General features: G+C 34.7%; 2 protein-coding genes across 2 annotated transcripts; one reads left to right on the forward strand and one right to left on the reverse strand.

The window, feature by feature from the left end:
- Positions 1–1,721: 1,721 nt before the first annotated feature.
- On the reverse strand, positions 1,722–3,087 carry LOC145677552 (uncharacterized). Its single transcript, XM_081748032.1, has one exon. It carries the CDS (start codon positions 3,057–3,059, stop codon positions 1,818–1,820), a length of 1,242 nt encoding a protein of 413 aa, XP_081604158.1. The 5' UTR covers positions 3,060–3,087; the 3' UTR covers positions 1,722–1,817.
- An 8,703-nt stretch (positions 3,088–11,790) lies between these two features.
- LOC145677554 (uncharacterized) lies at positions 11,791–13,212 on the forward strand. The gene has a single exon (XM_081748034.1). It carries the CDS (start codon positions 11,836–11,838, stop codon positions 13,069–13,071), a length of 1,236 nt encoding a protein of 411 aa, XP_081604160.1. The 5' UTR covers positions 11,791–11,835; the 3' UTR covers positions 13,072–13,212.
- Positions 13,213–27,107: the final 13,895 nt, after the last annotated feature.

The following is a 27,107-nucleotide window of genomic DNA, read 5'->3' on the forward strand; positions in this document are numbered from 1 at the left end:
ATTGAAATAAGGCTGAAATTGCTTTTTTAATTCATAAAATTTAATGAAGTACTAAATCAGGGATTTCCATTTAGAATTTAAGCCCATTATTAATGTGTGAAATATTTTGCAGTTTTGTTAAAAACTTTTTTTTTTTCACCGTTAAAGTTTAATTTTATACTGTGGCGGAAAATAGCGGAATTTCAGTAAGGGTAGCGGAATTTTGACTGCACAGTAGCGACTTTTCGAACTGGGGACCTGGCAACACTGCACTTCTGTTTCTAGGAGCTGAAGGGAAACAAGCTTTCTCTTTCTGTTGCAGTGAGGAAAATGAATTATTATTATTATTATTATTATTATTATTATTATTATTATTATTATTATTATTATTATTATTATTATTATTATTATTATTATTATTATTATTTTAGGATTTTAGGATTTTAGCAATAGTTTAAGAGGGGAAGAAAACTGCAAAAACGAGTGGTACCGCCCCAAACAGGAATAATCTGCTACCACTACTGAAATTACACTTTAAACTCTAGGCCTCGTCTAATACAGCCTCGCTACTGAAAATTGATGCAAATACATACCAATAAACCAATTAATAATATTCAATACGTATGAAATATTACTCGTACATACATAAAACTAAATAAATACAGCTAATGTACATCACATTTAACAACCTTTGTTTAGCTCGACACCTCGGGCTTAAGGAAACCCATGACAGTGCTTGCTACTAGGTATTCTTTTCCTTTCGTATATATATAGTAATTCTTGAATGGCAAATACACGTTGTTCTGTACTGTTCACTCTTCACACGTAGCCTACAATATAGTGTATATAACTCTTACTGCTTACATTATTTTAAGTTTATTTCACATCTAATACGTTCAAGTGGGAAATAAAAAGAAAATCTGGCTTACTCCATCCCGAATAGATTGAACAAAAAGCCTTTGCTCATTTAGCAATATGGAGAAAATATAATCAAATTTGTCAACTTCTAATAGCATATTTGTAATCTAAAATTTGTGGCATAATTGTACATCAGTATTCCCCAATTTTTTGAGTGACAACAATAATTTAAGCTCTTATTTATATATTTTTCAAACTTTATAGTAAACTCATGATACACCTATGATAATATGGGTTCCGGCTGCCCCTTCCCTAGCTTTTACCGTTTAGATCCACCACTGGGTATGGAGTTCTATATTGTTTGTTCATTTATTTATATTTAGCATCCCTTTTTAAGCAGGATATATGAGAAGTAGATCTACAGTTTAAAAAGAATTCGAACCACCATAATTCGTTCATAACACTCAGGCACCAGGAGTCGAACATGGGTCCATGTGGACCTCAGTTGGGATGGCTAGTATGAAGTTCGAATTTTTGACTGTATCATTTAAAAAATACATATGTATAAACGACTTTACTATTCTCAATACAAATATATTTTTACCATTACAATGCATGACAATTTTACTAAATGTGAGATGCAAATAAATCTCCATCTTGAATTCTAAACCTTCCACGAACAAACACTTTTCGAAATTTAAGATCAAGCACGGATGTATTTATGGTTTACTGCATTTTGTCAGATTCATGTAGACATGCAAAGAGACATGCACTTTATATGAATACCAAAATTTTGTGTGCTGTGTGTACATTGATTCCCCCAGTCGAGTAATGTTAACCAGTATAAGGGAGAAATAATTTAAAGAAATTTGTATCGTGTTCTAGAAAATTTAATATGTACATTTGAATGTAAAGAATATGAACAAAAATCACAATTATTTTTGTACTTACAAAACACACATACAAAAAACAATAGAACGTCATTCACAATGTTCAAGAAATTCTCCTATAGATTCTGTAAGACGTTCCCTAAATACTGGGTCTTTTTCAAAGTATGAACACAAAGCACTAGCCCTACCTTCTTTCATAAATTTTTCATATCCATCATCTGAAGAAGTATCAACAATTTTATTCATTTCTGAGTCATCCATAAGAATTAACGGCAAGTACACCAGAGCAGCAATACGTCCAAAGTTACTAGTCTCTTTGTAACTTTCTCGAAATGCTTCAAATGAAAATTTTGTAGAATAGATGTCTATTTTGCTATATCTAATAGTTTCTATGAATGTTTTCCAATAAATGTGAAGAAATGTTTCTAAATGCTGATCTCTAAATTGTCTACTAGTTGTTGTGTGCAAGAACAGAGATATATCTGTACCGGCAGGGGCATAACGACTCAATTGTAGATCCACAAACTTCACACCAGATAACTTACCAGATTCACTATAACGGAACATTAAGTTGTTAATCCACGCATCACCATGACATAACACATTCATATATTTGTTGGATCGTTTCACTAAATTCCAAACAGAATAAAAGTATTTGAATATTTTCTTCTCGTTGTGATGGACAACTGTTTTATGTTGTGGTAGAAGCGCAATCATTGCTAGAAGTGACTGGTAACCAAACTCAGTCCAGATTCTTCCAGCGTGTCCTTCAAGATCATTAAACAAAGTTTCGTAAAACTTATACAGACGATGTAGTGGTTTACCCATCTTAGCTTCAAAGATTTTTGAGGCGGCGTGTAATTTTGCCATGGATTCAAGAACAAGAACACACTGATCGTAATTCAGTACACTCCTCTTGTCAAGTACAACGTACCCAGACAAAGTTAAGTCCTCTAATACTTGAATTTCTGGTTGGGAGAAGTGGGAAACGGCAAACGGAAGTTCAACATAAGGCACTAGACGTTGTATATCGGGAAGCACTTGACTATATAACATTGTTTCTTTCTTGGAAGCACCTGTTCCAAAGACAAAATTCTTGTGACTATCTTGTAACGGGGAACATTTCACAAAGAACTTGAAAGTTTTCAATTCACTGCCACACCGAACACCAATTCTCAGTTTCAGATGGATTCCCATAAAACCTAAAACAGATCCTATGGGTTCTAATTTGTAGTTTATAATGGTGAAGTTCTCATCTTGAAGGTGTTTTATAATAACTTTTTCACATTTTTTAAAGGATATGAGGTGTTTAATCTTGTCCTGAATATCCATGGTGCATATGGTAGACTTACGAGTTACTTTCTTCAGTTAGCGAATGCTCAAAAAATATAGAGTGCTCTTAGCAACCTTTTATAACTTCCTCTGATGATATATATGTAAATAAAGAAAGATATGAGATAGTAGAATGGTGGAAGAAATTATTTAAATGTCATCTTGTCCTTGTATTTCTGACCTTCGGAAAAAACAACATTGTGTAATCGTTTCTTTAATTCTTGGTAACCTTTACAATTATTCAGAAAACTACATGACAGTTCAATTATATCAAGAAATTTATAAAAGTAGTACTGCGACATTTAAACTTAGTGTTATGATGTTACGTTGGACATCCATTTCTTGAGATAAACAGTCAAAAAAGGTGATTACTAAGCAATGAATGCTCAAGTGCATGTATTTTTAAATATTTATTTAGAAACGTTCTTCCGAAGGTGAGACGGTCTGAAAGTCATTGTGTGATTAAATAGCATTAGCAGACTCTCTGTTTATCAAGCTACTACGTAATACTGGGAAAACTAATAGAAAACAGTATTGAATATAACAGGAAAAAAAGATGCATTTACTTGATAGTATGCTGTAAAACTTCTTACATCACCACTTCTATATTATTAACAACTATCTAACTACATGCCAAGTTTGGTCTGAATGGAATGAATTCTGTAGCATGCGTAAGACTGCTTGAAAATTTGTCTTCTGACTTAGGTGATATTCCTTAAATTCAGGCTTGAATTCATTTTAATACATAGACATACAAGTTTTGGCAGTAAATTAACTCTTTATTGCCCGAATTAATTTTGGTCGTGTTGAAATTATTTTTCTTCTTTCTTTCTTTATGCATTACGTAGATAAATGTAAATAATATCCAATAATATAATTTTTAAATGTTTTTACTTTTGGGGTATCAAATTACAGCATAGATGCCATGGTAGTATTACATTACTGAAAACAGAGTTTAGTGTCAATTTTTGGTCACCTGGTAGGTATTGATGAACACCAATATTTTCTCTCTATGACTTACGGTTCCCGAGATATGGCTTCTTATATCTCCCGAAATCGGAATTTTTTGGCCAATATCTCGGGAACGGTACCCAGTTGGCCAGTGGCCACCGAATACTATTTAGTACCAAAATGTTCACCATCCTCTTAGGTATCGATCAACACTAATGTCACCTCTCTCTGACCTACGGTTCCCGAGATATGGTTACTTAAATCTTCTAAAATCGGAATTTTTTGGCCAACATCTCGGGAACGGTAAGAGTGACGCGAAAAATTCCATCACTTCTTTCAAATAGTTTTTGATGCTCTATCGAATGAATGGTTCAAAATTGAAAAAAAAAAAAATATAAATAACAGAAACACACACACGCACAGACAAGAGAATTCAGTAACGACTTTTTTAAAGTTCGTTGCAAGTACTCCCATTTCCATCTTAAAGCAATATTAATGTAATTTTTAGTGAATAACTACATTCAAAGTGCCCGAAATGCAATAAGCGTCAGGAATTCACCACTTGTTCATTTAATTAAATATTTTCGATGGTTACTGATACTTAAAGTTTTTCGAAGACAAAGTTACCTAATTTAATAGTGTTGCCACTAGGGATGAGCACGAGACAAGATTTGTGGCTGTCTCGTCTCGAAAATGTGCTGTAAAAATGATGTCTCGACTCGAAAAATGTATATTTCTCTATTGGAAGAGCCGTGTCTCGACTCGAATTTTTTTCAGGAAAATCTTGTCTCGACTAGTCTCGTGCGAATCCCTAGTTGCCACGACAGGAGACGAGACTAGATTTTTGCCTATCACTTCTGGTGTCGTGGAAACGGCGTCTCGTATTGAACATTTTACGCCTCTCGTCTCGAAGTCTCCACTCGTTATTGAAACGATACACGAGAAATATATTGTCGCGTGGCATCACTACGATACGAGTTTAAAATCTCGACTTGTCTCATCAAAATGCTGTCTCGGCTCGAAAATTATGACTTTCTCGTCTCGAAGTGTCGATACTTAATTAAATACAATATAGAACTTTCACCTCAATAAATGTTTACAGATAAATTTTAACATTTAATAGGGAAGTCTGTTATGAAACACGTAGATAGAGGGGAAAGTTCTATAATGCATTTAATTAAGTAGTGAAGAGACGAGACAGTTATATCATTTTCGAGACGATAAGTAATGTGAAAACTGATTATGAAATTCCCTAAATTACTGCTTTCAAGATATAGAATTTACTTGAAAGTTTTCTTTGTGCACCAATGGGCATGCTGAAAATAATTTCTAAAGTTTTGCAAACAGAAGCGAAGAATGGTAATACAGATCAAGAATGGCATTTTTTCTCTTTCTTACTTTAATAACGTGATGAGTTTTAATCATATGTAGTAGTTTATTTTTCACATCAAAAAGCAATTATAATAGTAAAAAAGTTCTGTGGACCGGGCTAGACCCACATTTGTTAATTGATTTCACGTCTCGCGCTAACCAACTGTTACCAACTTCGTACAGGTTGTAGATCTGTTCTATACTAAAAGACTTAATTTTCATTATGATCATGTTTCAATTCGTCTTTTTTGATAGATAATTATCACTGCTTTCTTTATTTATATGGAGGGGCCGCGGTGACTCAATGGTAGAGCATTCTCCTCTGGTGCATGGGATCCTTGGTTCGATCCTAACTCGCGCCAAGTGTGTTTTGTGGTGGACAAACACCGTATGCATGGGATTTCTCGGGGTTCTCCTGTTTCCTCCCACTTTCCTAATTCCACCATTTCATTCATTTCTTATCATTACCGTCTCCTTTAGCCTAGCCGGCATAACCGTGGGACGTAAAACGTGAAGATTTCATTTCATTTTTATTTATATGGAGTCTGCATCCTATATCTGATTTTCTCATGTCTGCATGGATATAAGTAGTGTTAGAAATATTTGATTAAATATTTTGTTTGTGGATATGAATCCACATTAGGGTGGAGCGAAAAGTCACTTTTTTATATATCGAAAACAATAGTGCGAAAAAGTTGTCAATTGATGTTGATAAAATACTGTGAAAATTTTGTTACTGAATTCGAATATCTTCGGATGGCGAATCGCCAAAAAAGATTTTGTGTCTTTATAGGGTATGCAAACCCGTCGTACACATCGATATTTTGTGTTTCTACGGTAAATGAACAAACATATTATCTATATTTCTTAACTTAAGTAATATATAAAATTTAAGAGCATTCAGCATGATTTAGGCACATTTGGAATCACACAATAGCCAATTTGATCAAAATAACAATCTACTTAATACAAAATACATATTTTTTTTCTGCACCTATCTGCTTGTTTCAGTGAAACTACCCAGGAACCACGGCGAGGACGTGGGCGCAGGTCGGGTCCCACCTATGCCCACCCTACCATCCATACAGTGTGTTAAAAGTTAGATCTTTGGTTCTTTGCAAAGCATAGTTTGCCTGTGTTTCTACTTTTGGGTTTACAGATTGGAATTTTAGTTTAAGTCTGATAATACTATCTCCGCCACAAACTGCTGCAGATGCTTCTGTTACAAGTTTCAAGCAGTGTTCTGTATTCTGGATGTGACAGGAGTATTTTAAAGCTTCTTTTATGCCTGGACGTTCATGGTTATTACTGTATATTTCTTTATTAGAAAACAAGTCAGCGCTGGAGGATGCGCCACTTCAACTGATTCCCAATTAATAAGGTATGTGTAATCGTTTCATTAACATTGAGCGCTGGCTTTTTTTTTTTAACATATGATTCATTGTCGTCTTTAGCTGGTCTTCCTCGTTTCTTCTTACTGTTGCTACTATCATTATCTCTACTCTTCTCGTTCCTAGCGTTTCCTCTTGCGTTGACTGTCTTTCTCTATGCCTTTCAACCATAGAAAGCAATATATTCTCCGCGTGAGCGAAATAACAGTTGTTTTGAATTACTTCTTGAACCAATTGCCGCTTATTTTGAGGTATGTATCTTGAAGTTCTCATTAATCACACGTGTTTGGGTCCATCTTTACAAGTAGGGTATCTTTTTACTAAAAATCAGCGACCTCCAGTCTCTTTCCTGCATAGAGTTAGAGCCATCAAAGTATAAACCTCTAAGAACCTTTCCTTTGGTCATTAGCACTTCCTTTTGTAGTATCTTTTCCCGTTCTCGCCGGATTTTTGAGCTGTCTATCGTTTGGCCAGCATTCTTTGGATCAATTATTCCAAAAAATTGCAGCGTAGCTGTTGCTATCAAAGCAGTTGCACGATCAGATGCTCCAAATCGGTCTGCCAGCATAACGAGAGGTCTAAGGACACGTCGTTGCTCCTTGCTACTTTTTTTCTCTAATATCATGTTTCGCAATGTAATCATCAACACTTGACTCATCGCCATCAGAAGATGATGTCTGGAATTCATTAGAAGTACTCGTTTGTGATATGTGAGAAGACTGTTGGAGGGTGGTCTCTCGTGATTTCCTTTCATTGCGTACGCTTAGTTTAAAGTCAACTGCCTCTATTCTGCCTACTCGTGTTGTTCTCTGATCTTGCAGAAATGTCCACTCTTTTATGTACTTTCTTTCTCAATTCACATGAGTACATGGAAAGTTCATGACATTTACAGGAACATATATCAAATAATTTCGTGTAATCTTGTTTAAATATATCCATTTTTCTGGAAACTAGCAGAAGCTTTCATTTTCTTCTCAGATTTAACAAACTTCTTGTATACTTTCCGTGCAAGGCAAGTAGAAGCTGAATTATACGTTCTAATAGCACAGTAGGGATGGAGGCCTTGTCCTAAACAGATTTCACACATTGAGCGACGTCTCTCACTATCTTCTTTACAGATTGATCATACTCTTTCTCACACTTTTCAAGCTCTACCAATTGAAAACAATGCTTCATTAGTCTGATTTTGTGGGCAACTGTACACCTAAAAGCTCAGCTGAATGTCCAAACACAGGGTGAGTCGTTCTTAATCTTATTCTTATCTTTGGCATGGTTGGAGTTTCAATATTGATATAAAATACAGATCTCACACACTCTACATAAAGTTTAATTTACAGTACACAAACAAACTGTTTATACACTTACCAACTACGTACAACGAAGTAAACACTGAATGTTAACGCAATGTTAACACCGCAAAATACCTTGAAAAGATCGTCTTCCACACTCGAACAAAGTTATCGAACACTACAGTTGTTTCTTTTCAATACTGCCACTATCAATTGGACTAGTCCAAATTGCATTCTTACGCAGGGGAGCAAAGTAAGCTGTATAAAAGCAGTATGAGAATTTTTTAAAGGAGAGTATTGAAGGAAAAGTTATAATGAACAATGAACACATTTATCGGCGTATTAATTCAATGCTGGGACCTTATGAGACCACACTTACAGTGTATGGTATACAATACTTTGTTTTGCTAAAATGGGCTATTTTATGGTTCTAAATCTGCCTAAATCCTCTCGAAATTAATTTTTCAGTTTTATAGACTGCTTAAGTTAAGAAATATAGGTAAAAGTTTTGTTCATTTACCGTAAAAACACAAAACAGTGGTGTGTACGGCGGGTTTGCATACCCTAAGTCACTTTTTTTTTCTATTCGCCACCCGAAGATATTTGATTTCAGCGACTAAATTTTTACAGTATTTTATCAACATCAATTGACAACTTTTCCGCACTATTGCGTTTTCGATATATAAAAAAGTGATTTTTCGCTCCGCCCTAATATATATATATTTCTCGATTATACTTATGCAATATCAACTGGATTAATAGGAAAACATACTTTTCTGCATACGTTGCTACTTATCTTGAAATAGCATTAAATACATTCATATGAACCCATTCAACTTTTAGTAAATCATATCTGCTTTTTCTTAATATTTACATTCTCTATCAATTCTATGATAAGATTACTTGTGCCTATTGCTCTGCAACAGAAAAGATACGCAAACAAAAACTTTGGAGTGTTATGTCCTTGGAAACTTCACATGCAATTTTAAACATTCCCATTTTTTTGTTTCGCGTTTTTTTCTGAATTCAGTTTATGAGGTACTTGATAAATCTGATATAAAATTTAACCTTTTCTGTCTTGTGTCATTGTTAGATTAAGCACGAGTATTCTTATGACCTTCTAATAACGTTTTATATGAGCACATGAGGAGAACTTTTTTTTTTTAAATTGAATATTTCATCGCCTTACCCCTCAATCCAAATTAACAGAGTTAATCATCAATATTTTCACATCCAAAGTTATCCCAGAATATACATACACACAAATACACCTACCTACCGATGACTCACCCAACACAAAGTTTACCTATTATTATCGGCTACTTTTAAAACCCAAGAGTAACAGAGTATTCACTTCTGGCATGTGGGCGTCCTTGATTTAATCATAGCTCTAGCCAAGTGGGCTTTCTGGTAGACAAACACCAAATGTGTGCGTTTTCTTGGGATTCTCCTGTTTTCTTCCACTTCGTCATTAAACTATTATCATTCATGTCATCATCACCGTTTCCCTTAGCCCCGGTGCATAACTGTGGAACGTTAAACTCTCTCTCTCTCTCTCTCTCTCTCTCTCTATATATATATATATATATATATATATATATGAGGGGCATTGTGGCTCAGTGATAAGAGTTTTACCTCCGGTGTGTACAGTCCCTGGTTCGGTCCCTGCCAAGTAAGTTTGTGATGGACTATATCAACTCCCGTTTCCTCCCACATGCTTATTCCACCAATTCTTCCATTATCATCCACTTACCTTAGTCATTCGTCTCCCTTAGCCTAAAGGACATAATCGTGAGGCGTTAAACTAAAGAATTTCATTTTTGAAAAAAAAAAAAAAGATTAAGTCAAAACTCCAGTTTTGATGACCAATAACTGGGGAACGAAAGGTCTACGCTGGAAAAATTTTTTACACTTGCTTACTAAGTAAGCAAAACAATGCCTGCCTCTTTGTACTGGGTTCGATATAACACACACCAACTGTTCTATGAATAGACACAAAGAAGCAAGAAACTTGCAAATTATTGATGGAGCCGTTGCCAGGGATATTTAGATCATTACTGTTCTTCAATGACTTGCAAGTTCTTTTTTCTTTTTTCTTTTTTCTTTTTCTTTTCTTTTTCTTTTTTTTTGTTTGCAAGTCTGTATTTAGGGTAGTTGGTGGCCAGGAACATATGTTGACTTGACACCGCTTGGTGCCATCAGTGTTGCCATATAACGCCATAATGCCGGAAAGCATATGTGTTTTATGACACGCCGTTATCATGGCCATGATATGTTTACACCTGGTGCCAATGTTTCCTTCTTGTTTGAGAACAATACATTCTCACCCAGTCAATCCATTCTGTAACACATGATTTGTATATATTTATAATAATTTCTGGTCAGGAATTCTAATATACTCCGCACTTTCAAGCACGAAATATTATCTTGAGCTTTATCAATTATATTTTGCATAAGGTTTAATTCAATAATTTATAATCTGAAAATTGGAGAAAATTGACATTTCCACTTACCCACAAACAAATGTAGCATCTGTTTCATAATCTTTTACACGCTTCGTGAAAGAAAATTTTCATTAAATTCGAATGCCTCTGGCAGTTATGAGGACAAATGTCGAACCCCTTCCCCATGGTTTATATCTTAAAAAAAAAAACATCTACGCTGATAGTTCATTCTCATTGGCAGCAGTCTCAATTGATTCTCACTTCATATGATGCTCCAAAATTTCTAGTTGAGCTACTTTCCGGACACCCTGTACAACCAAAACACTTACAGAATTGTGATTGGTTGCAGGCGACTAGACGTTATGTTGACTTCAAAAGTTATCAACAGTATTGAGCACTCACATTTTTATGTTAATAAAAAGTTTGAATGAGCTGTTTTGTCTTGTAAAATGTCCTTAGAAAATAATAATAGAAATTGTAAGCTCGGTCATTAAAATTTTGTAGTGTTTTCAAGTTCAGGAAGTTAACTATAAAGAGTTGATTGCAGGATATTAAATAAAGATTAAAAGGTATAAGTTGTTAATTATTAAAAATATTTTAAAAAGAATGCTTTAATAAAACGTATAAAAAAGGAGAAAATAATAAAATGCTCTAGAAATGAGGAAATAATTATTTTGTGGAGTAAAATCAAGAACTGATGACTAAAAACATTGGGCCCGATCCCTCAATCTTACGGGCAGCGCACAAGGTTATCATTTCCTACCTTTCAAGCAGAGCAATAGCATTACATTTGCGAAACCGGTATAAAAGTATAATTTATCACACTTTCCAGAATTATCAAGATAACAAACTGTTACGTAGGAGATTCAAGAAAAGCAATTTCAGAAATAACTTAAACTATGACCACACAGGTATTTAGAAACATATCTTAAACGCATAGTAACAAGTAAAAAGGACTGAAATGCGCAGCAAAATAATTTTTACATTCCAAAATAAACAAGAACGAGTAGAACAGTAGGTTTAATGTGAAAAGACCTTCTGAAAAGGCATCGAGGATTATATTTATTATCCTTTTCTGCCGATGCACTGTGCTAAAACAATGTCTTGCTATATTGCCAGTTTTTCACATCTTTATAACACATCAATCTTTCGAGATTTTTTGCGAAAATGGTGAAAACACGATTACTAAACAGAGGAGCAAACTTTCTTTTTGTGGGCTTCTTCGAAAGCGTATAAATATTACCTACAGTTCAGGACGCTCTTATTTCATTTCGGTTTACGCAATCACACAGAAACTATCTAGGAAAAACACTGTTACCGTGTTGAAGAAATGGATACCACGCAACAAATATCAGGAGTTATAACGAGCTACGAGTGCAACAAATGCGTTAAAAGATATTTGCAAGACACCGATTTCACGATTTTAAACTACAAGTTAGAACCAATTGGTTCCGTTTCTGGCTTCTTGGGAATACATCTAAGTTTGGTTGTGAATGTTTTACAACAAAATAAACATAAAACGTTGCACTTATTTGTGAAAGCCCACCCTTTACAAGAAAGTCAACGAAACTTTGCTGATGAAATGGGCTCATTTGAAAGAGAGCTTCTTTTTTATAAACAGATAGTCTCCGATTTTAAATACTATGTGCCAGAAACAAATCTACCTGTACCAACTTGTTACTTAGCTCATATGGGACAGCTAGTGTTGGAGAATTTGAAAATACAAGACTATGTTCTTCCGGAAAGAAGAAAGGCTTTAAATTTTGAAGAGTGTCTTGTGATTCTACAACATTTAGGAACATTCCACGCTGCTTCAGTTGTGTTGGAAAAGAAGTTAGGTATACCTTTGAACGAAAAGTATGATTTAACAGAGAAAATGTTTGTGAAGAAGGAGGGATATCCCTGTTACGAATGGTTACAATGTGGTTATAGGTGTTTAAAATCCCTCGTAACTTTGGTGCCTAAATTTAAGAATTTCATGGAATCTAAAGAAGAGAAAATTCTCGAAGTCTGGAACACTATGTGGGAACTGACGAAGACTTCGAAGAAATATTTGAATGTCATGTGTCATGGTGATTTGTGGGTGAATAATATTATGGTGCGGTATGATGACAAAGGGCTTATAAACAGTGTAAAATTTGTGGATTTGCAGTTGATAAAATATTGTCCCCCCGTTAATGACATTGCTATGTTTTTACATATTTCCACAACATCAAAAGTCAGAAATAAGTATTTACACGAGTTGCTGAGTGCATATTACACATCATTTACAAGTGTCCTCAATCAATATAATGTAAAAATTCCAGAATTTTCGTTGGAAAATCTGGAAGCTAGTTTCGAAGAACACCGAAATTTAGGTCGTATAGCAGCTGTTGTTTACTTTGGGGTTATTTTAATGGACGACGACACATTTGCCAAAGCTGTTGATGTGTCATCTGCAGACGGTGTTGATAGATTTCTTAAAGTGGACAGATCAGCACTAGCTTTGCAGGCTTTTCAATCAGATTCAAATTTTAGATTTCGTATGTCAGATGCAATAGAGGAGTTCTTTGCCCAGTGCCAGTGAGTATCAGTAGTAATAATAGTAATAAACTCGAAAACTTTGTGTTAAAAACTTGTTTAAACTCTTTCCCGCTGTTTATTTTAGTTGCACAATATGTTGTAACTTGCACTAAAATATCTGGTTTCAGGTTATCCCTATCTTAGATAAGAAATGAAAAAAAAGTGAATAGCAATGAAAATTATTATAAGTTGTAACTACTGATTTGTAAATAGAATCTGATGTTAACTTGAAAAATGTTAATTATCATCTATTAAATAAAAGTATTTTTACACCATAAGTGTTATTTATTACAAAGAAAGTATTGAAAATGTTATTAGGATATTTGGCAACAGTAAGTTAATTCTGGTAATAGTTTATTCTTGGAATAATGATTCTTGACAATAAATTTCCTCGATACGAGTAAAGTGATTAAGAAACATAACAACAGCATCATTTCAGACCTTGCTAGAGGGCGGTAAGATACTCCCCTCATATAAGAATTTCACATTTTTAAATTAGTATATGACTGTACAATTGATTAAAAATACGATTTTCTTAAACTCAGGGGGGAGCAATTGCCCCCTAGCCCTTCCCTGAAACGTAAGTGTAGCATTTATTTTTTACGATTATGTTGTTAAACTTTTACATTAGAACAATGAATTTTCGCAACTACAACAACAAGGTGTTCGGCTTTGAACTCTAAATATATTCATTTTTTTTCGTAGTGCTATCTATGAACGAAAACTAGTGGCTTCTCAGCACCTTACATACCACCCATAGACAAGCACATCAAAGTAATAGTGCCACTATCATGCAGGTTTACTTTCGGCGCACTACTCAAAATAATTATTAAAAAATTAGATTTCTTGCACTAATTTCTTTCTTATTGTTACCTAAATTATTTTCGCTGGGGCCATCATAAGCAATTGTTGAAAAATTACAATTCTTTTACGATTTGCGCATAAATACGGCGTCCGGATGTGTGCATAAAAACTACAGTGCAAAAAACACAAACCAACTTATACTAGATGGAAACTAAAAAAGCACGAATGCTATCGAACCGAGTCAGTGTAGTGTGAAGCTGGGAGGTCCGAGCGTTAGGAAGGGGTGCGTCCGAAAGGAGTAGGCACGTCAGCGAAGGTGGGTTTGTATACGCATAAGCGAAGGTAATAAAAACAAATGGGTTTTGGCAATGATACGAATTTCAATAGCACTTGTCATGGTTAGATACTAGCAGCGTCCCACTTGTAAACATAAAATACAGCTTCTGTGCACTGTGCAGAATTACGCCAGTGGAAAATAGTTTCTAATACAGTCATCTTTCATATGCACTCACTTATTTTATCCGTCATAAAGCACTTGTAATGATTTTACACGAGTAACTCTACACTAGTAAGCATAAAATACAAGTGTATTTCTTTGAATTTAATTCTATCGCTCGCAGAAATTTGTATATCTATATATCTATATCTATATCTATATCTATCTATCTATCTATCTATCTATCTATCTATCTATCTATATATATATATATATATATATATATATATATATATATATATATATATATATGTGTGTGTGTGTGTGTGTGTGTCTTTTAATGCAAGGTATTGAATTTTATCTGTAAATCTTCCAAAATGTGGTGCGCCAATAGTAAACCAGCACCACCACTATTTCGAGGTTTTCGGTCAAAAGTTATTTCCTACAAATATTCTGTTTACTTGAGTTTATTCTGGGTTGAATAAAAAAGATAAAGAAAGCAGTAAAGTACACTTGAAACCTCGGTGAGAACTGTTACTCCAGTACTAGCAGTAGATTCACAGAAAAAGAATCTTATCGTCCCGCGTATGAGAAATGAAGAAAAAAAAATACTTCTAAAGGAAGAAAACATAAAAAAGATAGGAGATAGGCAATCTCAGGTACAGCAACCGCTACAAGAAATCATTTTAGATTGATTACACTGAGAAAGAAATGTATGTTGTGTACGTAAAAGCATATGTTACATTTGTAAATCCTGTAGTTTTTGGACTTAACGTACAGCAAACGTATATCTGAAAATGCATGTTTTATAATACTTTCTGTGTAAGTGTTTCATCTGTACGTACTTTCCTATGAAATAATATAGGCGGTCAGGATCTCACATACAAATGGACGTATATAACATAGCTGATGAAGATAACGTACAAATATGTATATAATATAAGGAAAACTGTTAGATATGACATCCTGTAACGGCATGATGTAACATATAAGGGCAGTGAATATGTAGAATATGGATAACGTATGCTCCGTATTGATTTCTGTAATAAGCAAGAGGATTCGGTATATTTGTACAATATACCACTGTCCGGAGAACGGATTTTTCTCAGTGTAGGAAACATCGATTGTCTTTTCTTGTATCTAAACAAAGAAGAAATATATTCCCAAAAGGAATATTACCAGGCTCATATCCAAGGGATGTAGGGTCCCCTAAAGTTTTACTGCCCCTTCTAACATATTCACAGTAGGCTTGCAAATGAGCTATAATATAGTGATGAACTATAATATGGTTGGATCGGCCCCCGCCTACCACTGCATTTTTGGGCTGGCTGCGAGCCTGAATCTTACGTATGTAATACTCCCACACCTACGGAGAACCTAATATTAAATCTAAGAAGAAAAATCACAAGCAGAGAAAACCGCAGACATTACTTTGACATACGTGATCAGGGAAGTTGTTGAGTTGATTTCGAGTTTAAAGTCCCTTTCAACAGCGAGGCTATAAAAGACGTGACCTACTGATTAACGCGCTCAAAATAGATAATATCAAAGATATAGATGTATATTTCAAAAGTAACATTTTATAACTTAATAAGGGCACAACCTATCTACAGGCCTATAAAACTCAATGGTTATTTTCAAGAAATCCACAATAAATCACGCAAGTCATCCAAAAAAAAAGGAGTCACAATCGACAAGAAGAAACATTCAATAAAGATTTCAGAAGCATACTGGAATTTCTGCTAATTTGAAAACCTTATCCAACATTGTAGAAATAAGAAAAAATCATTGCTTTTCTTTCAAACAATAACTGAACAAAAACTTTTGTGAAACTGCAAAGTCAATGGATTATCATCATACCATCGAGACCCTATCAAAACTAGCTTCTACGGACTCCAAATCTTCTTCTAAAGCAAAATTTCGTGCAAAATGTTCCGACTCATTTAGGCCCATTTAAGGATCAGGTTATCACCCATGGAAAAGGCGACGTCTGAGGAAACGATCATCATCATCATAGGTATTCTGCCTTTACTGGCAGGTCACTTGCAGCAGCTGAGAAGCTTCCATGCTCCACGGTCCTCCGCTAACCTCTTCGTCTTCACGTATGATCTTTCTGTTTTTATATCATCCATTAATTGTAGTCTCCTTCGCCCCTCCCTCTCCTTCCCGCCACCATACCCTCTAGGACGTCCCTCATGATACAATTTCTTTTCAGGCAATGTCCCAACCAATTTCTCTCCTCTTCTTAACAATATCTAAAAATGTTCTTTTCTCTCCCACCATTTCTAAAACCCTCTCAGTCGTTTTCCGCTAGAGCCAACTAATTCTTTCCATTCTTCTTCACACCCACATTTCGAATGCTTCCAGTCTTTTTTCATCACTTTTACGTAATGTTCACGTTTCCGCCCCATACAGTACAACACTCCACACGAAGCATTTTACAAATATTTTTCTCAGCTTTATTCAAGGTCCCACAAAACAGACTTTTCTTCCTCTTAAAGACTTCCTACCCTTGCTTTTATTTCACGTTCGCACTTCATGTCATTACTAAGAATACTACCCAGATATCGAAAACTATTCACTTGTTCTATTTTCTCCCCTCCCACTTTTATATTTGACACAGACCTCTTCGTTCCAATCACCATGGCTTTTGTCTTTCTAACATTAACGATAAGGACTACAATAAAGCAAAAGATCAAGTGTGAAAATGTGTTCAACAACAAATTCTCGAGAAAGAGAATCAACGAGCAATCAAGAAACAACATAAGAAAACATCCTAAGTAACACACCAAGTATTTGCAGTAGATACCCTCAGACAACTACAAGGTTTAATCAGCCATACCATAGAAGCTGTATTCAAGGAAATTATACCTTCAGTCACTTCAGTGTTGATTCTTCTTTCATCACAGCAAGGCAAAGCCTAGAACCACTGCTTTTGAGAAGATCTTAAGTCTAAACCTGCATATACATAGCAGAAATAAGTGTGGCATGTGCATCACTAAAAAAGACAGACATAACAAGCATGCTTCACTGCAAAAAGACATCTTTACTACACATACAACGATCACACAGACTATAATTATCATCTCAATATCCAGAAATAAAACTATTATCTCCAAGAACTGAATGTCAGATAGGATGCAGTTACAACGATCACTGGTTCTTTATCCTTAATATTGAGCCATTAAAACATCTTTATTTATCTGTTTTCACACTTTGTTTAATAATTATAACTGAGAAGTGTACATTTTACGTTTACACACTATTTCTTCAATATGTCTACCTCGTTAAACTGATTAGCTCTATTTATTTTCGGTTGTCCTGACAACGACATCCAAAATCATATTATTAAAAAACATTTGAATATCTTTTCTATATTGCCATTATAACTAACTTATTTCTTTTTCTTTCCATTTTTCTAATGGTAGAATCAGCCTAGTACATATTTAAAATACCTTACGGCCCAAAATTACAAGAAAATAATGATTTACAAGTAAAAAAATATACAACGTACTGTTGTATATTATGGCGCTCGACGGACTTCTCCTTTTATTAATTTATTCAATAAAAGAAAAAAGAACCCTGGACCGTTAACCTTAGGTACTTCTTATGTGCCCATCGTACATACAATATATACCATATCATAATACACATGCATTTTCTTATTTTTACATTAAAACACTATTATTAATTATATTTCATTATAATCATTGATTACAAGGCACACAAAAAAATTACGGTCACTTAATTTAAGTCCGTTATGGACCATAAAAAGGTTAATTGTTAACAAATTTAATTGACTTTGGGCCAATAGCTAAAGATGTTAATATACATATATTATAGGCAAATTAAAACTGAATCCGTAATAACATTTAATTTCGAAGTTCTTTGAAAAACGTATAAATTTTAATTTTCATTACTCGTACTTCTTTCCATGAAATACATGACATCAATTTTACATAATGGTCATTACTTTCATACGTTTACATTAAAAATATCATCTTTTATTCTTTAACATTTATATTATTAGCATATTATTCGAATGTAACAAGAACACAAAAGTAAGAATTGTTTAAATACAAATTCCTTATAGAAAACTTAAATTATTAACTTCAATATATATCCTCGCTTTACAAAAAATGTTTTCAAATATACTCTATAACATGAAACACGAATAATGCGATTAATATTGCGTTTTGCAATCATAGGAAAGCAGACGAATAGTATGAGATATAAATATCAAAGAAAACACATAACATAAATGTGTTACGATTATTTATATTATCTTCATAGAATTCAAATAAAGTATAAATAACAAACGAAATCATAACGGTATTTACAGTGAAATGAAACAAGAATCAATTGAATATATCCTTTCGGACGCCCCTACATTAGGTTAAGTTACATGACCAACGCATTCGTTTAAGTTGCATTGAAAGTCATAAACCTAAATACAGTCTTGCGCGTTGTTTACATCTACAGTTCCTTGTTTCCTATTTCTGCGATTAGGCTGCGTCTGAGCACCGGTAACATTGTGACTATTCATTCTACCTTTAAAACGATACGAGTTAGACGTATTCTCAGTTTGTACATTTAAGTTGCGAACTGGAGCATATTGTACATGGTTACGACCAGAATTACCTTGACTTCTATCCAACCCTCTATTACCATTTTGCATTACAGATTGACTTTCATAATTTTGGACAAGCATAATCAAATGGTTAAAATTGACACACTGTGCGGACATTAATAATTGCTGTAATATAAAAGGTATTAAGATTCGAATAGAAGCAATGATCCGGGATTCTGGATGACTAGGATTTAATGATCTTAAATCGTTATATGTAGAAACCACAAATTCAGTCACACTTTTATGAACCTTAGGATTGAATGGTTTCGTTCTCAGTATGGCATCCCTATTTGCTATCATAAAATCGTTCTCGTAATTAGATAGCAGAGCGTTCTTAAAGTCAGAATATGTACGGAAGCTATTCCTAATTGCCTTAAACCATGTTAGACAAGGCGGCAATAATATATGTGGTAGTAACTTTAAAAATTGAGACTCGTTTACGCCCATCAATTCGCATTCATTCTCAAATTTTTCTAGGAACCCCCTCGCAGGCATATCTTCTGGTCCACCCCTAAATTTAGTAAGTGGTTTTACTTCACTGAATCGCAAAGGGTTACCTGTATTAACCTTCAAATACCTGTGGTTACGTTTCTGCCTGGATGATTGCCTCGTTCTCCTTTCTCCTTCGGTACTATCTTCAGTACAGCTTGAAGATTTATTACATTCAAGAGTTGCTCTGGAATGACGATGACGTGTAGATTCCAAACCGATGGAAGTAGGGTGTACAGTATCCATGTGCCCACCATTATGCACTGCACTTTCATGTATACACTTCTCTTTGATGAAATTCACTTCATCCTGCAACTGCTTAATTTGGTTGGTGTGTTCATTTACCACAGTCTCTATAATATCTACAGAGTCTTGAACATCGGTGCATCTCTGTACTATCTTTTCTATTTCTTCATCATAGCGTTCAAATTTGGCTACAATTTGCTAATTCATCTGTTGTAATTGCTATTGTATGCCATCATTACCTTGCTGCAATTGCTCTAACCTTTCGCCAAATGTTGAGCTTGTTGATTCACCTTTTGGTCCAGTTTTTCAAATTGTCGATTCATTTTTTCAAACTGTTCATCACTACGTCGAGCTTGGTCCTTAATTTGTCGTGATATTTCTCTTAAGACATCTAACATGTTGTCTGGAGAATTCATTACAATAGGAATAGTTTGATTGTCAATCGTTCCACTATCTGTAGCACTCATAATATTTCTATATATAATCTTGCCACTTCTCAAAATAGTAGATTAATATCAGGCTCAATGTTGATCGCTTTTACTGTACTTCCAAACGATACAACCCACTCCCGGGTTTCGGCACCAATTTACAACGATCACTGGTTCTTTATCCTTAATATTGAGCTATTAAAACATCTTTATTTATCTGTTTTCACACTTTGTTTAATGATCATAACTGAGAAGTGTACATTTTACGTTTACACACTATTTCTTCAATATGTCTACCTCGTTAAACTGATTAGCTCTATTTATTTTCGGTTGTCCTGACAACGACGTCCAAAATCATATTATTAAAAAACATTTGAATATCTTTTCTATATTGCCATTATAACTAACTTATTTCTTTTTCTTTCCCTTTTTCTAATGGTAGAATCAGCCTAGTACATATTTAAAATACCTTACGGCCCAAAATTACAAGAAAATAATGATTTACAAGTAAAAAAATATACAACGTACTGTTGTACAGTTAGTTCCAGCCGTGGTCACTGCAAAGTGAGAGACAACAGGAAATTATCGCTTTATCTTTTCCTCGTTTACTGACAGCGGAAAGAGATCAAATGCACATGGGTTTTTCGTAAGTCAAAATACAGTTCCGAGGGGTAAAATGTGTTCCTGTTCGGATTTGTGGAAGGGAAATGTCTTGGAAAGAACCATTAAAGGAGAGAGTAAAAGTATAGAAAAGATCAGTGGACTTAAGAAGACAACTAAAAGGAAAAGGTTTAACATAAGTACATGGAACGTAGTACCAAGTTACCGGAAGGGATAACAGAAAATATTAAAGAAGAAATTAAGCAAAATAATCTAGACTTGGGAGGAACTTGTAAAGTTAGATGTGAAGTTATGTTGAATTGAGAAATGAGGAATACAGAATGTTGTAGTGAGGTAATGAAAAAGACAGTCGTAAAGGCGTGGGAGTAATTTTGGCAAGTGCCTAAAATAGAAGGTAGTGAAAGTATAATTTGTTGATGATAAGAATCATGTTGATGATAAGACTTAAAAAATAAGGATCTAGTAGTGATACAGACATATTCACCGACCACTGCGCAGGCAGCTAAAGAAGCATAGCATAATTATGAGAAAATAGAAGAAATTTTAGACAGGGAGATGAGGGGTGTATGCACAATAGGAATGCAAAATTTTAATTCAATTGTAAGAGAGGAATAAGAGGATAGTGTTGTAGGAAAATATGGTTTAGCTAAAAGAAATGAAAGAGGAGAGAGGGACTGGTCAATTTCTGTAGACACAATTCACTAGTAATTTGGAACACTTAGTTAAAACAGCAAAAGTGAGAAAGATATGCATGAGGATCCTCAATAAATGGTAGAAGATATTAAATAGACTACGTTAAGATTCAGTAAAAATATCGAAATAGTTTGAAAAAATGCGAAGACTCTTCCTGGGGTCGACATTTTCTCTTATCATAACCTTGTACTATCTGAAGTGGATATTTGCATAAAGAAGGTGATTAGAAAAAAAGAGTAAGCAACAAGAAGTTAAATACTAAAAAGATGAAAAATGAGGAAGTAAGAAAATCGAAGAAGAGTTCTCAGACGAGGAAGAAATAGTTTTAGGTAGTAAGAGGCATCGGAAGCATATTCAACTTTGCATTCAGCAGGCTGCAGAAGAAGTAGTAGGTTAACACGAACGGAAAACAGCTAACAAATCATAGGATGAAGAACAGGTATCACAGAATATGAGGGAAAGGAGGAATTGGAAACAGATCAACTTTGAAGAGAGCAAAAAGAGATAAAGGAAGCTATTGAATGAGTTAGGAAGTGAAACAGACAAAGCAAGTATTTTACGAAAGAAAATATGAGAATATAGAAGAATTAGAAACAGTTGCGAATTATATATAAGGAGGTAAAATCTATGAAAATTTGAGGAAGCAAGAGGATATGATGATAGAATAAAAAAAGTTGATAATAAAAATGGGAAGGGAGTCAACGAGAAGAGTGAATATTACGAAGATGGAGAAAATATGTTGAGAGCTTGTATGAGAGTAGGGATATATCGCGTGATCTAGATGTTGAAGTAGAAACTGTAGTATGCGAGGATGATAGGGCTTAATTTGAAATGAATTTGAAAAAGATACATCCGAGCTGTGGAATAGAAAGGCAAACGGCATACATACTATTCAAGGTCATTAAGAATAGGGAGATAAAAGGATACTATAACATCTTTAGTTCGCAATACTGAATAAAAAGTCTGACATTGTAAGTTTTCGTTTATATGTAGATTTGAAGTATGTAATAAACTGACATGGTGCCGTTTGAAAAAACAAAAATGTTACATCTTTATGTTGGCTTGGTGGCACTGTTAACTTCATGGTATCACATGGTATGTCGAATAATGCCTCTTTGCTGATGTTTGCTCGTTACAATTTTTTTGCCTTTTTGTCCGTTAGTTTCAGGTTAGAAGAGAATTACAGGTTATAAATGGCCCATCCTATATACAGGGTGTCTCAAAAGTCTTCTGACATAGGGTAACTGTGTTATTATCAGAGTTACAATAAAATGTAAGAAGGGGAACCGTCTCCAAATATAATGTTTTCGATCTAATGTGAAGAATTTTTTTTAAAATCGGACGAGCCGTTTGGGCCATACATTTTTTTATGCGCTCAATGATAAATGAAAATGCAATGTTGTCATTTACTTGTGGCTGGGAGAGGGAAGGACGGGACAGTGGACACATTATGTAAGAGTACAGTGAATGGGGGCATGTTTGAAATGGGGGCTGGCCATCGACACATTTGCATAACAGACAATAACTTCATTCACTTATGTTGTGGATCCAGGTAAATGGTAACGTTTCATTTTCATTTAACATTGGGCGCATAAAGAGTGTACAGCCCAAACGACTCGTCCGATTTAAAAGAAATCCTTCATTTTAGATTGAAAACGTCATATTTGGAGACGGTTTTCCCTTTTACATTTTGTTGTAGCTCTGATAACAGAGTTACCCTATGTCAGAGGACTTTTGAGACGCCCTGTGTACTGTGTACAGGTTATATATTGTGTTCATCTTCCTTGTAACTTTTAAACTAATAGATACAAAACGCTGAAATTTTGTACTATTTAAATATCAAAAGGGAGACATTGACATACACTGCAATACAATCGGTATAACAGTGTTGCCGACTCAACATAAAGTGGTACTTTTCCAAATGACACTACATCATGTTATTACATATTTCAAATGTGAAAACTTACAATAACACATTATATATAGAGAGGTGGGCAGAAGGTAACTTCATAGTTCGAATTGTGAATTTCCATTGATGGTATGTGTAAGTAGCAATGAAAGTTATTTTGTTTTATAGAGTAAAGTATGTCATTCTTCTTCTTCTTTTTTTAAACATCCTGTGGAGTTTTTCTTTCTTGGAAGCCACAGAGATGTCAGGAGGATTAAGCATCGAGAAGACAGCCAAACATGCAGCAAGATTTGAGGTGTGGCAGTCTGTAATTTAGATTCAGGGGATCAACATGGGAGACAAGCTGTTCTGGATGTAAAAATAATTAAAAATTGCCACAGAAAATTAATGACTACCGGAAGTGTCGTGGACATTAAGAAATCAGGTAGATCTTCAACTTCGGCATCAGAAAAGGTGGCCATGATGAGGGAGGTGTTCGAGCGAAGCCTTTCAAAATCAACAAAGCAGGCTGCAAGAGACAGTGGCATTACACGCTATTCTGTGTGTGCAATTCTCCAGAGTGTTACATCACGGGCCATAGAAGCCTCATTATGAATAAATGCTTTATGCAAATGATTGCGATAGACATGTTGAATTTTGTGAAATGATGCTCCCATGGGATGAAGATCATATACACCTACTTAAAAAAAATATGTAGCCATTATTAAGCAGAAAGTGATCCCAAAGCAGTGTCATGCCGTATAAAGTCAGCGCCCGGAGCAAGAGTATACAACGGAATCCTCATACATATATTCCAAGTAAGTTTTCCGATTTTTTCCCTTTTCTCTTGAGTTTTACGCCCCCTTACTTCGGCGCCCGCGCCGTCGCCCCCCTCACGGCACGGTACTGTCTCAAAGATACAATTGAAAAGTGCAAAGCAAGCCGGAAGTGACAGTGTGATGTGGATTAACCTCACACACTGGATTCCTCAATAGTGGATTCTACCCTCACTATTGGATCCTATCTGTTGAGAGACACTATGAACGCTTACAGATACCTAGAAATGTTAGAAAATGTATAATTTATAATTTCTGAACGAGACGAGTCAAATAAACGTTATTTATGAAAGACGGATCTCCCCCTTATTAAGCCTTGCCTGAAAGACAATGATTTGATGAATTTCCAAGAATGCTGGATAGCTCGCGGGGGTGCCACAGAATGACCAGCGCGAAGTCCAGACCTCACAACATGTGATTTTTTTTTAAATGGGGATAGACTAAGGAAGAAGTGTATCGCAACAACCCACAAAACTCTTGGAGAACATGGCAATAAGATGCATAGGTTCATAAGTGGTGTTTTTGCTGAGGGCTTGAGGAGGGTCATAGCACGTTTGAGGCAGTGTCTAGAAAATACTAGAGCATACATTTTTGGAAAGATAATAGTGTATAATAAACTGTTACGCCAAGAATGTGTCCAAGAAATTAAGTTTATATCTACAAAATTTTAGGAGGAAAACATATTGAAACTAGGGAGTTAGTTTCCGCCCACCCGAGTTACGTGTACTGACCTAATACGTGACAACTATTAAACCAATTAAAATTATATTTGGCATGATTTGCTCCTCCCAAAGATCTTATTATATTACATTGATCACATTCAGCATGGGGTTGTGTAAGAAAGGGTGAGAGGGTTGGGAAGGAGAGTAACATGTAAAAATAATCGAAAATGACCGGTATTAGTGTCCAATCCATAATTTTCGGGGTCGCTGAGAAGAATTATGGCATTCTTAATGCTGTTTAATTGCAAGTTCAGCCCCCTCCACATTGAGAAGTTGAGGGGTGGTAGTGAAAATACGGTGATATTACTAATTTTTGTCATTAAACTCCGTTGAAATGTATTACTAAGGAAGGAGGGAGTTCAAATTCTCCCCGTGCGAAGAATAAGCATTTCAGCTAATATCATATAATTACGTAAGATCCATTGAAGAGCATGAATGTTTTTAATTCTCGAATTTGTTAGTGTTCATGCTTCTGTTGGGCTTTGCTTTTCATAAACTTTAGCTTCGGATGAACTAAGAAACAAGGAAGAGGGAAAGGTTCCGGTTTTGACAATTATTAAAGTAAGTATTAGGGTGCTCACTTCTGGTGCATGGGGTTCCTGGTTCGATCAAAAGCCATGTGAGTTTTATGGTGGACAATATAATGTCTATGGATATTCTCGGAGTTTGCTGTTTTCCTCCCACATTCTCATTCCAGCTATCATTCCTTTCATAATCATTCACTCCCATTAATCATCCGTCTCCGTCAGCTCACAGGGTCTTTCTCATGAAACGTAAGATTAAAAATTCGGTTCATGTCACAAACTATCACTGGCAATACTAGTGTTGTAAAGGCCTGAAAAAAACCGGAAATTTTGGGTAAAAATCCAGTTTTTTTACCGTTTTTCCCTGAGCTTGGAAAAACACGAAAAAATTGGGAAAAATTGAAATTTTCGAATATTTTACTACGTTATGCTTTTAAAATGAAAACTATTTAATATTTACTAGTTTACAGTTAAGATTAGTGAATAGTTATATTTCTTGAATTGGAATAGGGAAATTTTGTGGCAACAAACATATTTATACCACTCCTTTAAAGTACTCACCGTGATAGAATGGAGTTATGGCTACAAAAGATACTAAAATATAATCCTAGTTAGATTAATTAATATAGACGTATTAAAATTATCTTAAGTAATATAAAGTTACCGTTTTACAGACATTTGTAAGGTATTTGTTTACTTACCTAGAAAACAGGTATTTGTTTACTTACAAAATTTTGTGCATAAAGTTTATAGTAAATTCTGTATTTGAATATTAAATGATAGTAATTATATATCTAACTCCATGAGTAATAGAGAAATTTACCTACTGCTCTTTCTTTTAAGAAATAATTTGGTTAAAGTTAACAAAATTTCACCAGATCAAAGGGCACATTAAGAACTCAGTTTCAATCAAGAGCCCTATTTGTTGCAACAGAAACGCTTCATGGTGGTAGATGTGTATGCAATTGTAAAAGTCCTGTAATTAATGCACATCCAGGTGTAAACGACTAAAAGGCACATAAAGGAAATGTGTACAGACTATTAATTTTCTAGAATAATTACAACAATTTTATTTTCGAAGAGTTCCATTTTTTTTTTTTAATATTAGCTATATTGAAATTTCTCAACTTAAATTTCTCACGCGTTCGAAAAAGAAGGTCCCATTACTAGTAAAACTAACCTAATACAAAGATTTTGGTTATTTTCCCAATTTTTCCGGAAAGAAACCGGAAAAAAACTGTTTTTACCAGCAGGTTCAAAATTTCCTGAAATTTTACAACACTAGGCAATACCTGAAGAAACTAAACAAATCTGGCTGTTTTAGACTTCCAAACTATACTGTGTATAAATGTCGGAAGTATTATAGAACGATTTTGTCCGTCCATCCGTCCGTCGGCAAGTATCAGGGCAAAAACGGTACGGTACGTTAAGAAGCTTTTTTTTGACAGCTTTTCAAGAATAGGTTTCACCATCTCCATTAGTCTTTTATTCAAACCAGAAGTGTTTCAAATCACAAATTTTCGGTTTCAACACTTATCGCCATAGAACAAAATTGGTAATAGATGGTGGACAAGTGGTTTTCTGCATACAATTCTGGGTGTCAACAGAACATACCATCACAACCCACAATATTGTACCAAAAGTAGAAGTAGTTGTAATTTACTACTGCTTCCGGTTATAATAGCCTACTAATTTCCTTAAACAAAGATAGTAAGAGATATTG

The sequence above is a fragment of the Thermobia domestica genome, unplaced genomic scaffold (assembly GCF_964235325.1).
Source record: "Thermobia domestica unplaced genomic scaffold, izTheDome1.hap1.1 HAP1_SCAFFOLD_1034, whole genome shotgun sequence".
Classification (NCBI taxonomy): domain Eukaryota; kingdom Metazoa; phylum Arthropoda; class Insecta; order Zygentoma; family Lepismatidae; genus Thermobia; species Thermobia domestica.